Genomic DNA, 17,150 nt, shown 5'->3' on the forward strand with positions numbered 1-17,150 from the left:
GAAGGGGAGGCCTGCGAGGGGGTGATGGGCGCGAAGAGGACTATGTACCGTCAAGTGTGGAGGAACACTTCATCAACGGCGCTCACAAAAGAACAGAGAGATCTGTCCTGGTTGGCGGTGTGGGATAGATTGGAGACGAGGGGCTTCATGTTTTCTCGCCGAATGGCACGTTCGCCCAAATGCCCGAGGGGCTGCAACACAGATGAGGACGCGGTGCACGTCATGGTGAGGTGTCCCTTCGCACAGGAGGTGTGGAGACTGAGCAGTCCGCTGTTGTCCTGGTTTTACCCGTCGCAGGTGATAAGTCGGGACATTATGTGGGGAGTCTTAAGGGAGGTGCGGGGAGATGACAGAGATCGAACGTGGGCTATAATAGGCGCGACAAAGGAGGCCTTGTGGGGAGCTCGCAGAAAAGAGTTGGATGGGTCCCCTATATCACCGTTGGAGGTGTGCTACTGGGCGAGGAGGTTACTAGAAAGGGTGATGGAAGTAGACCGGGTTAGGCTGGGATACAAGGCCGCAGGTGTGAAGTGGAAGTGGCCCCTACCCGGGGTGGGGTAGCGAGGGGACCGGCGGGTATAGGGAAGGGATAGTGAAGGATGGCCACGCACATTTTAGCCGGCCTGCTAAATCATGTGGGCGAGGAATGTACGTGTTCGATCGGGGGAAGGCGATGTGATGGAGCAAGCGCATGGGTGAATGGTGGTGATGAATGTGAATAAGGGGAACGGGGCGGTGTGCGTTATGGCGGCGAGCTTTGTTTTGTTGCATTGTATGTGGGTGGAGCCCGCGGATGTGACGGAGACTCGAAGGGGCCAACCGGGGCGCCCGGGAAGGAGTGGTTTTCAGTACTCTCTTTGGTTTTCCTTGTACCCGTTGAGAAGTTAATAAAAACCTTTAAATCGCAATTACCAGTGAAACGTCGTTCTCAAATTGTAAATTGTTGTGGTTTCACGCTTCAACACACCGGTGGGCTAAAGCAGTGAACTAATTGTCTTTTGTCAACGTGACACTTTTTTACTGATTGGCCGTGTCGGGTGGTGGAGGGTTACGACACATTTATAAATAACGCGATCTAAACCCAAAAACGTTGATTATGGACTACATAGTGACAGAACAGTGAATGCTGGCCCATGTCCTTGACACCAGGACCTACTGTGCAGCTGATCTGCCCACTGACCATCGACTTGTCATCTGTAAGATGCGCCTACCATTCTTCCACTCCGTTGGTGGGTGTACACCCAGGACCCTATTCACAACCATAGTGGCCTGGTCTCAGATAGCTGATGAAAGTTGCAAGCAACAATTTCATCATCGCTTGCGGCTGGGGTTGGCATGGTCCCCCACTCCTCCTGATGTCGAGGGGAAATGGGCGAGGTTTAGGACTGTGGCTCATGCAGCTGCAATGTCTGTGTTGGATACACGATTCAGACCTCCCTAGAGATCCTGTTTGACAGAGGAGGTGTTCAGGCTGGCTGAGAAAAAGCAAAAGGCCCACTCTCATCGTCTACAACATCCCAAGTCAGAGAATGAGGAGGCTTACCGCAGCCTTTGCTCAGAGGTTCGGAGAGCCGTGAGGCACTGCAAGGATGGGTGGTGGTCGCGGGTTGCTGAGGAAATAGAATCTGCCTCAGTGGCCCGCGATCAGAAATCCTTCTTTAATTACATAAAAAAGTAACTTGCAGCGCCACACCTATTACCATGATTATGGAATAGAACGGTGATCCAATCTCCGACCCCCAGGAACAGGTTTGCAGATTTTCTGAGCATTTCTGTGAGGTCCTGGGGGAGGGGAAATACCTCAGCCTGGAAAACATTGTGGGACAAAGTGGAGATGACCCTGCTGAGGCTGCTGTGCCTCAAATATTGGAAGAAGAAGTCACCTCCTGTGAGTGACTGGCTGAGGTGCCATCTGTTGAGGAAGTACTGAAGGCGATCTAGAGTGTGAGACCAGGAAGGCACCGGGCAGAAACGATCTCCCAAGCAAAATGCTGAGGGAGGGTGGCGTTTGTGCACATATTGCCCTACATGACATCATAATAAAAGTCTGGATCACTGGACGTGTTCTGCAGAATTGAAAGGATGCCCTGGTGGTCCTGCTCTTCAAGAAGGGGGCCAGCACAAACTGTAATAATTATAGAGGCATCTCTCTCCTCAATGTGTCAGGAAAGGTCATGACAATAATTATTCAAAATCGCCTTGCCAGGCACGCTGAGGAGAAGCTTGTGGAGTCCCATTGTGGTTTGCACAGATGCCATATTTTCTGTCCGTCTGCTACAGCAAAGGTGTAGGGAATTCCAACAGGACCTACATCTCTTGTTTATTGACCTAGTCAAGGCCTATGATACCATCAGTAGGCCTGGTCTCTGGGTTGTTCTTCATACTTTCAGAGTCCCTGACTCTCTGCTCACAATCATTAAGGACCTTCACGATGGTGGGCAGGCTCTGGTAAAGCTACGTGTCTGGGAGTCGGAGGAACCATTCCCTGTTCACCTTGGGGTTGCGACAGGAATATCCTCTGGCTCCCCCATTATTTAACATATTTTTCAACCACGTAGTTTGTGAAGTCTTCGATGGCTGTAGCATAATAATTTCCATCTGGTACAGATACAATGGGAGGCTGATCACATTTTTCACATATTTTTCAACCACATAGTTTGTGAAGCCTTTGATGACTCTATCGGAATAATAACCATCTGGTACAGATACAATGGGAGGCTGATCGACACCCGGGTGCGGTGCAGGGATGACTCCCTATTGGTCAACCATGTTATGTATGCTGATGATCTGGTGATGACTGCTCACTCAGAGGAGGGGTTGGAGGCGCTGCTACTGAACTTGGAGTGTGCCACAAAGAGGTGGGGCCTTGCCATCAGCCCTACCAAAACTAAGCACCTACCTGGGTATTTTTTGACATAAAACACTTCACCTCCTTAACTCCCAATTGGTGATGGGGAAGTTTTAGGGAGAGTGCGGAGTTTTACATATCTGGGCAGTGCGCTCATGACCAGCTGTGGTTTGACAGCAGAGATCTCACTCCGAATCAGTTTAGCGGCATTATCTTTTCATTGGCTGCGTAATGCTGTGTGGAAGCTACCTGGTCTGTCACTCCACACGAAGCTTTGGGTCTTCTAGGCAATGGCTATGCCTTCCCTTATCTATGCTTGCGAAACGTGGATGCCCCTATTGGAACATCTTGACTGGTTAGAAACATTTAGGCTGGCCTGCGATCCATCCTGGGTTTAACCAGGCTGGATTGTGTGAGGAGCTCACAAATCCTTGAAAGATCTGGGCAAAGTCCCATCAGTGAGCTCCTCCGGCAGGCAAGGCTGCGTTGGCTGGGTCATGTAGCCCGCATGCCCAGCCACCGCATGCCTAAACAGCTTTTGTTCGGCCGGATCGAGGGGGCTAGACGGGCGCGGCACGGGCTGGAGAAGAGATGGAGTGATGTGGTACAGGAGGACGTGGAGCTGAGTGGACTTGCCGATGACTGGTACCAGCGGTGTCAAGATCGGCCTCAGTGGAGGAGGCTCGTGAAGGACGCTACTGGGCAGTTGGAGGCAGTCGCCCTCCAACAACAACGGAGGGCGGAGGAGCGACGCTCACAACAACGAGCGGAGCGCCGGGTGGCTAAAGCACAGCAAGTTGGCACAGTAGGGGGCACAGGTGGTGCATCAGCCAGTCATCTCGGTCATCTCGGTCAGTCGACCCGTGGCACCTGCTGGGTCTGCCCCGTGACCTCCTGCCAGCGGGCTTTCGACACTTCACGTGGCCTCAAGGTGCACTTGGCCTGGCACAAGCATCGTGGTGACGTCACCGCCACTTAGTGGCGAATGGCGGTTGTTGTTGTTGTTGTGTGGCTGTGTGTGGCTGTCTTTGTGCGTGTGTGGTTGTGTGCGTGTGTGGCTGTGTGTGTGGCTGTGTGTTTGTGGCTGTGTGTGTGTGGGTGGCCGTGTGTGTGGGTGGCCGTGTGTGTGGCCGTTTGTGTGTGTGGCTGTGTGTGTGTACGTCTTTGCTTTTCAAAGGATTTCCATTTCATAACCGGAGCGGCGGCGGTAGCAGCGGCATCAGCATCAGCAGCAGCGCTAATGCGGTTATAATGCAGTGGCGGTCACAGTCCGGCCTGCTGCACAACCCACTGCGTTTCAAACGGTGGCCCCCCTCTCTAAACATTCATGGCGTCGTGATCTCGAGTTGCGATTCGACTTCGGAAATAATTTTGCTTTAACCGCTGTGGTGGAGACATCACGCCTCTGCTCGCCCACGTGCCCGGACCAGGGATATTCCCATCGATGGTACCGCCTGCGGTGGCATTCCATAAGTAGATGCAATTTATTTATGTATCCATTTGTAATAAGAGCCCTGCACCGCGCACTTCCCAGCTTTGAAAGAGGTCATTGACAGTTTCCCACAGGACAACATCGGTGCGCAAATGAAGAGTTATGCAACAGCTAACGCATCTCTTCCTGTGGAATTTAACAAACGTTTTCGGGACTTTGCAGTCATTGAAAAGGACATGTTGGTTTTCTCTTCTCCGTGGACCCTGATTGTGCTCCTCCACAGTTGCAGCTGTAGCTCATTGAGCTGCAGTGTGATGATGAGTGCCGCGGAAAACACCAGCAGTGTTCTCTTGTTGACTTTTAATGGCAGCTGGACAAAAGCAGGTTTCCAGAAATGCGGTGATTCGCTAAGAAAATGCTGAGCTTATTCGGCTCCACATATTTGTGTGAGCAAACATTCTCAGTCATGAACTTAAACAAGAATCGATTGAGGTCAAGGATGAGTGACTCCCACTTGCGTGACATTTTACGCATCTCAACCACTGTCCTCAAGCCAGACCTGGTCTCTTTACTGAAATCTAGATCTCAGTATCACCCTTCTCATTAGTGTCAGCAAGTTATCTGTTCCTTGATCAATCTGAAATTGAGTATTTTGAACGGTAACATCTTTCAATATTAACAGTGAAAAGCCTAAAGCACACTAATGCACTTGGACTTATGGCACTTGTTTTATTAAACTCTTGAATATAATTTGGTTATAACTGTTGATGTTATGTACCTGTAGATGTGACAAACTATTGCTTTCTGAAAGATCTTGTAAAAGACAAGGGCAAAATTCACTTGTTTTAAAGTTGAATGATAACAGACCACTTTGCATTACTTATAACTCCTATTTAAAATGTTCATGAGGCACAGATATTTAACTCATGGAAATTTAAGGTATTCTATACAGTTTGTTCAATGTTACCTGACTGAATGAAAGGCAGAATTGTGTTTTTAGAGTTGTTCACATCTGCCTGAGTGGCTTATATTTGGTTACATTGTCATTTGAAAAATAAAGGTAATTGTGACAATGAAATTTTTTTATAACAGTGTGTATTTTTACGTAACTTTTGTGGTTAAAAAAATGTCAGAAGGAACTATTGGCCCCTGGGCATCTTCACTTCATCAAATTTGGCCCTCTTTGCAAAAGGTTTGGACACCCCTGACTTAAGCGAACGCAACACATAAGCCAAGGCGGGCAGGCGGCTGGGAACAGACAACAGAGGCACTTTGTTGTCGTCCCGCCAAAGAGACTCCACCCACGTATACAGATGCAGACTGCCGTCTGTTGACATTAGCAGACCACCGTTACGGCTGTAACCTCGCTACTAAGCTGCTGCTGCTGAGGTGTGTGTGTTTGCAGCGTATCGCATAGGATTGCCTAGCGCCGACTAACCAGCCGATAGGCAGAGAGATAGACGTAGCACTAGCGTTATATCCTAAAAATAGATCTTCGGTTGACGACCGAAAGTCAATATCAGTTTCGGCTGAAACCGAAACCAGACCAAAAGTTACAAATTTACTTTCGGCTGAAACCAACAGTATGCCGAAAGTGGCCATTTGCCAACTTTCGGCACCAAAACCGAAACCGAATTTCGGTCGCCCTCTACTCAGAGAGTCGAGAGAAGCTGCTTATATAGGCGGGCAGGAAGGGGAAATCACAGCCAGTTATGACCTAAACTGGTTAATAACGTCCTTCAAATGATTTCTCAGTTTGTACCCATCTTCTAGGTTGAAAATGTGTCTGTGTTTATATATCTGGATGGCTTCATTGACAAATCTTTGATGGTAGCCCGAAGGTTTGCAGAGTAACTTGGTCTCGGAAAAAACTATATCGTGTGAACCCACCGCGTTAAAACAGTGATCAGCCACGGCAGAGGTATTGGTTCTGCCGTGTTTCAAACCTGCCTTGTGTTCGCGAATACGATCCGAGACATGTAACTGCAGACACAACTTAGTTTGTAGACACCAGGGTATTGCATGTCAGGAATCACATCCCTCACAGATGGGATCAAATCACAGATTTTGTGTACTGTGTTGAATCGAACCTGGATCTTGTGTTTGTTCAAGATTTGGAAAATATTTTTGCTAATACCTGCTATGTATGGCAAGGTGATGGTTTTGATTGGGTCCTCAGACGGTCCTCTCCCCATGGTTGGGGATATAGCTTTGTGGATTGTTCGATTTGAATAGCCATTCATCTTGAGGGCTTGGTGTACATGCTCAAGCTCACTGGCTAGGTGGTGCTGGTCGGAGATGCAACGGGCCCTATAGTATAGTGTTTTGATGAGGGAGTTCTTCTGGGGTGGATGGTGGTGGGAATCAGGCTTTGGATAGGAATCCGTGTGGGTGGCTTTCCTGTAGACAGAATGTCCCAACGAGCCATCAGGTCTCTTCTCAAATCAAGACTAAATTTCGATTTAAAGCTTTCGTGACTGCAGGGATTCATCTTCTTCGTTCTTTCGGTAAAGTCACATAGAAGGGAAATAATAAAATAATAAAATAAAACATAATAAAATAAAATTATCACGACGTTTCGGCCACAACGCAAGCAGCCGCCCTCAGGTCAAGAACAGGGCTGTTGGAAAGACAGCGTCCGAATGAACACCACCAAGCTTGGCAGCGTATATTTAAGCTGGGTTAGAGGGGGAGAGCGCCTTGACAAATGAATTTACATATCAACAGAGGAATTTAGCATATTTATGGAAAATGCAGATATGGGATTAGTCACTACTTGTGGAATGTGTAGGTGGTGGGGGGGGGTCTAAAAGTCATATTATGCTCGTGTATTATGTAGGATTAGCAGTAATAAAGGGAGGAAGTAGGATTAGCAGTAATAAAGGGAGGGAAATTTTAATAGTAAGGAGCTGCAGCAGCCAAACCACCACGTAAAAAAAATAAACTACATCAATATAATCAATATGCTCAATATCCCTTCTACGTGACTTTACCAAAAGAACCAAGAAGATGAATCAAGACTCATTAGTAGTGATGTTGGCATTATACTCTGAAACGTTTAAGCTTGTGAAATGCTGTGGTTTGCACAAAATGTGAAATAAAAACTACAATACTGAGATGTGCGAGTACACACAAATTAAAAAAAACCTTATATTAAATAATGAGACGTAAATATATATGACGACATTATGCTCCTGTGTGAACAATCTATTGAAGTTTTTCTGCCACAATATGAGTTTTCTGAATGCAAAATTGCCAAAGGAAATCGCACGTAACCCGTTAGACACCTGTGTAAAGGGAATTAAACAGAGACCCAGTCGACCAGAGAGAGAAGCCTACGCTTGTGGACGGGCCCATTGCGATAACATGAACAGTTAAAAATGTATTTACAATGTTTTTCTTTACTTATTATCAAGAGCCACGTCTCATATTTTTACGTGAATAAGAGGGGTCCTGTGACACATGGAGTTCACTGCAGGGTTTTGCTGTCACTGCATCGAACATGTCATAGGCAGCCACACTGTTGGACACTCGCATCCCAGAGTCATTTACACCTGACAGGAGCCAAGTTTGTGTCTTTTATTAAAGTTCAAAAATATCGCGTCAGAAACAAATATATCATGAACATTTTATCATAATTGGTCAACCGTAATTTTGGAATCGTTCAAACTGTCTACAAAATAGACATCTATTGAAAAATAATATCTTTCTCTGCGAATTAAATGCAATGTCTCTTTTAACGTTAAATAAATGTGAAATGTACGTTGCATGAGCAGTACAGGATGACTGTATTTTATATAGATTCATGTTGTATCAAGTAATCAACATTACCTTGTAGACAGCCTCGTTGCAATCCAGAAGAAAGTCACAATGTTGAAAATCCAGAGACCCATATTCTGCCCCGTGCTTTCTGTACGCGCTGCCAGTTAGAGGCAAATTACATCAGCAATAAAGAGATAGTCCCGCCTTGTTTTCTTTCTGATATCACTTTAATCGTATCAATCAAATCTATACGTGTTTGGAAAATTCTACTTTTTATGCTTTAAAAGGAGAGCACCTGTTTGGGTGTGCAACTTCAGCGAGTTATGCAGGATATGAATTGTCAGTCACGCCTGGCAAGCCCAGTTTGCCGCCTCAGTATATTTATACCCTGCGAGCGGAATGTGTGAGGGAGTGGAGCAGCAGTCAATCTTGGGTGCTAAAACGGAGCTCCCTGCTGGATAAAGTTAATAGTCATTGGGTGCTGCTCAAGTTATAGGACATGACAAACACCGGCTACTGATCCTCATCGTGACTGATTAGGCATAATGACTCAATGCATTTATAGTCTCTCGAAAGTGAACACGTAGCTGCACTCTCATTTGAGCAGCAGGGTGCATGCAGTGGAAGCGCTCCCTTCTCACAGCAAAAAACTCCTGAGTTCGATTCCTGACTGGAGCCTTTTTTCATGGAGCTTGTACAGTGAGGGAAAAAAGTATTTGATCCCCTGTTTATTTTGTACGTTTGCCCACTGACAAAGAAATGATCATACTATAATTTAATGGCAGGTGTATTTGAACAGTGAGAGACAGAAAAAGAACAAAAAATCCAGAAAAACGCATGTCAAAAATGTTATACATTGATTTGCATTTTAACGAGGGAAATAAGTATTTGACCCCTCTGCAAAACATGACTTAGTACTTGGTGGCAAAACCCTTGTTGGCAATCACAGAGGTCAGACGTTTCTTGTAGTTGGCCACCAGGTTTGCATACATCTCATGAGGAATTTTGTCCCACTCCTCTTTGCAGATCTTCTCCAAGTCATTAAGGGTTCGAGGCTGACGTTTGGCAACTCGAACCTTCAGCTCCCTCCACAGATTTTCTATGGGATTAAGGTCTGGAGACTGGCTAGGCCACTCCAGGGCCTTAATATGCTTCTTCTTGAGCCACTCCTTTGTTGACTTGGCCGTGTGTTTTGGGTCATTGTCATGCTGGAATACCCATCCACGACCCATTTTCAATGCCCTGGCTGAGGGAAGGAGGTTCTCACCCAAGATTTGACGGTACATGGCCCCGTCCATCGTCCCTTTGATGCGGTGAAGTTGTCCTGTCCCTTAGCAGAAAAACACCCCAAAAGCATAATGTTTCCACCTCCATGTTTGACGGTGGGGATGGTGTTCTTGGGGTCATAGGCAGCATTCCTCCTCCTCCAAACACGGCGAGTTGAGTTGATGCCAAAGAGCTCCATTTTGGTCTCATCTGACCACAACACTTTCACCCAGTTGTCCTCTGAATCATTCAGATGTTCATTGGCAAACTTCAGACGGGCATGTATATGTGCTTTCTTGAGCAGGGGGGGCTTGCGGGCGCTGCAGCATTTCAGTCCTTCACGGCACGGTGTGTTACCAACTGTTTTCTTGGTGACTATGGTCCCAGCTGCCTTAAGATCAATGACAAAACCCTCCCGTGTAGTTCTGGGCTGATTCCTCACCGTTCTCATGATCATTGCAACTCCACGAGGTGAGATCTTGCATGGAGCCCCAGGCCGAGGGAGATTTACGGTTCTTTTGTGTTTCTTCCATTTGCGAATAATCGCACCAACTGTTGTCACCTTCTCACCGAGCTGCTTGGCGATGGTCTTGTTGCCCATTCCAGCCTTGTGTAGGTCTACAATCTTGTCCCTGACATCCTTGGAGTGCTCTTTGGTCTTGGCCACGGTGGAGAGTTTGGAATCTGATTGATTGCTTCTGTGAACAGGTGTCTTTAATACAGGTAACAAAGCACTCCCTTTAAGAGTTGTGCTCCTAATCTCAGCTCGTTACCTATATAAAAGACACCTGGGAGCCAGAAATCTTTCGGATTGAGAGGGGGTCAAGTACTTATTTCCCTCATTAAAATGCAAATCAATTTATAACATTTTTGACATGCGTTTTTCTGGCTTTTTTTGTTATTCTGTCTCTCACTGTTCAAATAAAGCTACCATTAAATTATAGACTGATCATTTCTTTGTCAGTGGGCAAACGTACAAAACCAGCAGGGGATCAAATAATTTTTTCCCTCACTGTATATATCTCCCCCTCGGGTCTGTATGGGTTTCTCCGTGTTCTCAGTTTTTTTTCCTCTCATAGCTAACTGATATGGGCAGAAAAATCCCAATGCTGAAAAATTATTGGAAAATGCTCAATTGGGATTCCACACAGCAGCATTACCCCCCCCCCCCCCCCCACACTGAGAAAAACTTTGCAGGACCTCCTGAACAAGAGTCTTGGGACTCGGATAAACTTTCCCAGGGTTAAAAAAAGCATAATATGTAAATCTACGAAGAGATGTACTGATATATTCTTTAAATAGGGTCTTAATGAAAAAATTGTATTATGGCCCAATACATGACAAACGTAAGTGTGCACTAAACACATGGAGGAAATAATTTTCTTTTTACATCTGCCATCATTGATGGTAGCAATGGTATCTGTATGTCACGTACAGTTAATATAATACTTTTTTTCAACGTACGACAAGATTTCCCAACACAAGTGTGCTGCTCACAAACAGCAGGAAGGCACGACTTGCATCATCCCGTGCGTGCACATCGTCTAATAAACACAGCGCATGTACAATTCTCTCAGCCATTTCGAGACCACCAGCTCAATAACTGAATGAATGTGGTCGTATTGTAGTGTCATCGCATGACATGTATGCAAGGTATGTTGGGAGGTGTTCTGCTGTTTGTAAGCAGCACAGTTTTGTGTGATATTAAATATATTTATTTTCAGCCTGCACGACGCATTTATTTTCCGAACATGCAAACAAACATTCTCTGATAACACTGGTCTAAAATTTCTTAGACGTCGTCTGCTTCAGAGATGAAATGTGCTGTTTATTATGGATTTTGACGTGCTGAATTCAAATATGACAACGGAAACAACTGATTGGCTACTGTTCCCAATATATTTACGTTTTTAAATTTTACGTCTATGTATATTGTGTAGATAGTAGAGTTTTACTCATAAATTGTAAACCTAGGTCTTTTTATGTGTTTATGGTTGCTTTACATGATAATGTCACCTGTCCTGTTCATGTAACACTTTAAAAAAATCAGCAAAAGGGTTATATAAATAACATGTATTATTAAAGAAAAGACAAACAACAATTATGTATAAATAAGTACATAGTTTAGTCCTTATTCAGTGTCTTCTCGGCGCTTCTTGGCTTGTCTCTTGTATGTGTAGTGACATTGAATGAGTCACTGTAGCGCGTGGCGCTGGGAGATTGGTAGACAATGGAATTATGGGTAGAAGCCCGTTCTACCAGTTGGGCCCGTGGGCCAAGCTCGGATCCTTCTGGGGGATCCAGAAGGGTGCGTGGCCGAGGGCTGAGCCTGGCCATGCTGGGGAGAATAAAAGGCGAGCTCCAACTCATAGTAGGGGCTGCTGCCGTCGGGAGTGGAACTTGTCGTGCTGCTGTTGACGTGGTCCCGACCCAGTATGGAGTTATCACCTATGGCTGTGAGAGCCAGAATAAACAATAGGGATAATGCCTCCTACTAGTGTATCTGAATTAGTACACTACATATGCATTAAATGGAGCATCTCTTGTCACTGTCCAGCAATAGTCTGCAAGCATTGATGGGCTCCATTTGCCCTGAAAGCGTTTCTTCATTGTTGCAATATCCTGATGAAAGTCTGCAAGCATTGATGGGCTCCATTTGCCCTGAAAGCGTTTCTTCATTGTTGCAATATCCTGATGAAAGTCTGCAAGCATTGATGGGCTCCATTTGCCCTGAAAGCGTTTCTTCATTGTTGCAATATCCTGATGAAAGTCTGCAAGCATTGATGGGCTCCATTTGCCCTGAAAGCGTTTCTTCATTGTTGCAATATCCTGATGAAATCGCTCGCCATGCTCGTCGCTCACTGCTCCGCAGTTCGGTGGGAAAAAATCGAGATGAGAGTGCAAAAAATGTATCTTTAGTGGCATGTTGCAACCAAAGCTTTTGTATGCCTTGACGGAGTTTTCCACCAACTCCTTGCATTTGTCTGCCTTGTTGTTTTCAAGAAAAACTGTTGCCACTAACTGGAAGGCTTTTCCATGCTGCCTTTTCCTTGTCACACAGTGCACTGTCAAATGCTTAATCTCGAAGAAGTTCACGAATCTGAAGACCAACAAAGACACCTTACTTTATCTTAGCTTCACTTAACCTTAGACATTTCCACAGAGATACTTGAAAGCTGCTTGTGTATTGTCAATGGCTTTGACAAATTTCTTCATCAGACCCAGCTTGATGTGTAAGGGTGGTAACAAAATCTTCCTTGATTCAACAAGTGGTGGATGCTGAACACTTTTCCTCCCAGGCTCCAAAGACTGTTGGAGTGGCTAATCTATCTTGATGTAGTGGGAATCTCTCGCATGACTATCCCATTCACAGAGAAAACAGCAGTCCTTTGTGTATCCAGTCTGCAGACCAAGCAAGAGAGCAACAACCTTCAAATCGGCACAAAGCTGCCACTGATGTTGGTCATAGTTTATGCACCTCAAAATTTGTTTCATGTTGTCATATGTTTGCTTCATATGGACTGCATGACCAACTGGAATTGATGGCAAAACATTGCCATTATGCAGCAAAACAGCTTTAAGACTCATATTCGATTAATCAATTAACAGTCTCCACTGATGTGGATCATGAACGATGTTGAGGGCTGCCATCACACCGTTGATGTTGTTGCAGGCTACAAGATCACCTTCCATGAAGAATAATGGGATAAGATTATTTTGACAGTCATGGAACATGGAAACCCAAACATCACCTGCCAGGAGATGCCACTGCTGCAGTCTGGAGCCCAACAGCTCTGCCTTACACTTGGGTAGTTCCAAATCCCTGGCAAGGTCTTTCAGTAAAGTCACGTAGTTAAAAAATTAAATTAAAATTAATAAATATAAAGCAATAAAAATCACGCCGTTTCGGAGGCAACACAAGCTTCCGTCTTCAGGTGAAACCGTCACAGCAAAATATCTGTACCTTATATAGTGGTTAAGGGGGGAGGAGCCAGGAAGGGCAGCGGGGGAGGAGGAGTTGTGAAGTGGTCAATTACTGCTTTTGTTATACTGCTGGGTGGGTAAATGAATTAGATACGATTAAGCCGCTCTTTGTTATGCTGTTTGTGGGCAAGTAACACATAGTGTTAACATCCCTAACGTTTAACAGTACTCTTTATTGTCAGCCAACACTGGTATAAACATGGGCATTTCCGCTCCTTTTCTATTATGTACATCCACAGTTACTTGCGCAACACGTCACTGACCACGAGTCCATTCATCCCACAGTGACTTGCACACAAACAGCATAACAAAGAGCGGCTTAATCGTATCTAATTCATTTACCCACCCAGCAGTATAACAAAAGCAGTAATTGACCACTTCACAACTCCTCCTCCCCCGCTGCCCTTCCTGGCTCCTCCCCCCTTAACCACTATATAAGGTACAGATATTTTGCTGTGACGGTTTCACCTGAAGACGGAAGCTTGTGTTGCCTCCGAAACGTCGTGATTTTTATTGTTTTATTTTTATTAATGTTAATTTCATTTTTTACCTACGTGACTTTACCGAAAGAACTAAGAGTATGAATCCTTGCAGTCACGAAAGCTTCAAATCTAGAATTAAGGTCTTTCAGTTCAGCATGTGTTATGAGGTGTGGTTCAGAGGAGGAGGATGGGAGAAAATCGGGGGCATGTGACCTTGATGGTTCAAGACCAGAAGTTTCATCCTCTTCCTCGTCTGACTCAAGTGAGAATGATTCTGGTGCATTAGGAACCGGCAGTCCTTCTCGGTGGGGTACTGGGCGTATAGCTGATGGCATTTTTGGATAATGCACAGTCCACTTTTTCTTCTTTGACATACCTATCCCAATTGGAGGCACCATGCAGAAGTATCAATTGCTGATATGATCTGTTGGCTCTCTCCAAATCATTGGCACTGCAAAAGGCATAGATTTACTTTTCATGTTCAACCACTGGTGAATATTTGTTGCACAAGTGTTGCAGAATATGCGTGGGGCCCACATCTTGTCCTGATCTCCAAATTTGCAGCCAATAAAGGTGATAGGCTTTCTTAACCATAGTGGTTATACTGTACTTTTGAGATGCAAAAGTCACTTAACCACAAACATAGCAGAAGTTATCTGCTTTGTTCACACCAGTACGAGGCATCTCTGCTCACTTTGGCTCAACAGAAATGTGTTCCTTTTACAAAATCAAACACTGATACATAAGAGAGCACGTCACTGCATGATTTCTAGAGCTGATATAGGGCAATTTATTCAGCAGAGGGAAGTAAGCCTAGTAATGATTGCATCATCCATAACTTCTAGAAATCCATAATGTATGATGCAATAGCAGGTTCAGATTGCATCCTTCGTTGTTTTGCTTAAAAAGCAAGTACTGTCCAAACCCAGCCATAGATGTATTCATAGATCCAGTGAAATATGTATTTTTGTCATCTCTTGTTTAAACTGAGATCCCTTCCTTTTAGAATTCACTTATCCTCCACCATTCCCAAGTCAAGGGTCGTATATACGGACCCAGCAGCATATCTTGAAAACTAGAGCCAATAACTAATTTTAAGCATCATTTTCATTCTCAGTGACCCAGAATTAGTAAAGTTGGACTACATTTATTTCGGAAGAATTTTGGCTGTCGACCAGTGTAACATATGCTTTGGTCTTTGAAACTAATTGGCTTACACCAGAGATAGACAGCCTTTTGAGACTGGCAAAAAAGTCCCATATATATACAAAGAGTGTTGGATTTTAAATAAATGTACTGCGATTTTAGATACACACAAGATACAAAACCTGTCCAACCTGAAACTAATACTCGTTAAGGACTCTGAAAAAAAGATGAAATCGTTGTAATGATTTGCATACATTTTTCAAAGTTTGAATACAAATGCTTAAACAATTTTTTTAAAGTCCACAGCATTTGAGGGAAAGTTATTTCATTTCTATAGGCATATGCTATTGTTCATAATCAGAAGCACAGCAAGTAAGCTGATTACCTATGTCCACTTGGATTTTTTGAAATATTTCTTCTCATATATGTTTTTTTTCTCAGGAACTTCAGTTTCATCCGGCAACCTATGGTCGGAACTTTGCGTGCCACCTATACATATGTAATAACACAGCGCTAACTGCTGTCCAGCAGAAGCAACTGCGGTGGACAGTGATTGCAGAACGTTTAAAAAAATCAGTCCAAAGACAAGCAGCATTTTTTTATTCTTCATATCCTTGTGGCAGTGATTGCCAGTGAATTCCAATTCGTATTTTTGATGGTGAGATTGGTTTCATCGGCCTCTTTCTCAGCTCGTGATTGTTCCAGCTGCATCAGATCCTCATTTGAGAGGTCCTCACCATGGCACTCAAGCGACTCCACCGCGTTGTTGAGTCCAGTTTCCCTCCGCCACGTGGAGGGATTTCCCTGCAAAAAAATGGCTCAAGGACGTCAATAGTGGTGAATAATATTATCCCATTGTTTGTTTGAATACGGAGACAGTTGGAATTTTCTTGTTAATACATATTTATTTTTGGATGCCATGCTACTCTTGCAATTTTCTTCAGCAGATATTAATTCCACTGGAACAAAATAATATTGGTATTTACCATTACCTGCGTTAAGTGGCAGCAAATCTGTTTTTGGCAGGGACACCAAATCCCTCCAGGAGTGTTGAAACAGCCGGGAAATTCAAGAAATTATTTATAGTAAGAATAAATTGCCCTAAAGGCATGTTTTACCTGCTGCTTTTTCTCAGATGGTGTCTAATGCAGGATTTTTTTGAAGGCACCATCGAGAGGAGACTTGAGGAAGAAATAAACACAAACGTTCATCAAATTATTTGATTGCTGGGAAGAGCTTTTAGATGTCATCAGCATCGGTTGCGTCACGCTGGGTGTAGCTTATAGAGGGTTTCCCACCTTGAGGCAGAATGTCGGGGCAGTCTCTATTTTAAAAGGGACTGAGTAATTGGGCCATTTAATCCGATAAATGACCACGTTTTCCTCATTATTATATACCTTTATTTGTTCATAAATGGGCAATGGTTAATTAAGATAATCATGCTAGCTATCTAACTTTTTACTTTCGGGGCAGGTTCAGACAAGGAACCTTTCAGTGGGTAGTGATACTATAGTGAAGGGGAGAGGCAGACTTCATCAAGCGGCTCGGCAGACAGTGGTGTAGTGGATACGCGGGGAGCCAATGATGAGGAGCCAGAGTGGAAACTGGCCAAGCGGCCGGCGAGATACCAACAGGTGGCCGAGTAAGTGGTGGCTTAGGTTTGGCAACTGCTCCTAAATTCATGGTTTGCTTATACAAATATTTTTACTACTTTAGTGTCAAGGTCAACTGCACAATTTTATCTCAAACGAAAACACTTCATCCTGTGGTCATTATAAACACATGTTTTTTCGAATAAGAAAAAAAGTAAAGTTATAAGCCCTGCTGGTAATTGCTTGCTCACTCCACTGCTGGTGGAAGGACCTTCACTCGAGGGGTTTAGACTCTTACAGGGGGCATTTTGACCTCAAATTCAATGTCGATCACACATTCTGGGAAGAGGTGCGTGTACCCATGCTTTACTCATCTACACGCGGTATCTGCCAATCGACTGTGGTATACCCGTTTATATTGCTGGTTGGACAGAGGTGGATATATTGAATACACATTCCCATTGTTTCAACTGCCACGCCATTAAATAATCTGGAAACCTTTGGGTCGCAAGTCGTGAGGGCTCGGTTATTACACTCCTCAGATAATTGAGTTTCACCCACACACCAGCCCTAACAGAGATGCCCCCAGACAAAACATACATAAATAAGTCAGCACAAGGATTTTGAAAATGTACTCA

General features: G+C 44.6%; 1 protein-coding gene across 2 annotated transcripts in view; it reads right to left on the reverse strand.

Moving 5' to 3' along the window:
- LOC133349551 (glycine receptor subunit alpha-3-like) overlaps nt 1–8,358 on the reverse strand; it is a 54,218-nt gene extending 45,860 nt beyond the window's left edge. Inside the window, exons 1-2 of one of the 2 annotated variants that reach the window (XM_061563110.1) lie at nt 8,338–8,358; nt 8,112–8,199 (exon numbers count right to left, since the gene is read on the reverse strand). In XM_061563110.1, coding sequence (XP_061419094.1) covers nt 8,112–8,173 — 62 coding nt within the window. In that variant the 5' untranslated portion in view covers nt 8,174–8,199; nt 8,338–8,358. Of the gene's footprint in view, nt 1–8,111; nt 8,200–8,337 lie in introns of those variants that run through there. The other variant, XM_061563111.1, reaches the window with a different exon arrangement.
- Nucleotides 8,359–17,150: the final 8,792 nt, after the last annotated feature.

The sequence above is a fragment of the Lethenteron reissneri genome, chromosome 30 (genome assembly GCF_015708825.2).
Source record: "Lethenteron reissneri isolate LAM-NWPU_2019-01 chromosome 30, ASM1570882v1, whole genome shotgun sequence".
Taxonomy (NCBI): domain Eukaryota; kingdom Metazoa; phylum Chordata; class Hyperoartia; order Petromyzontiformes; family Petromyzontidae; genus Lethenteron; species Lethenteron reissneri.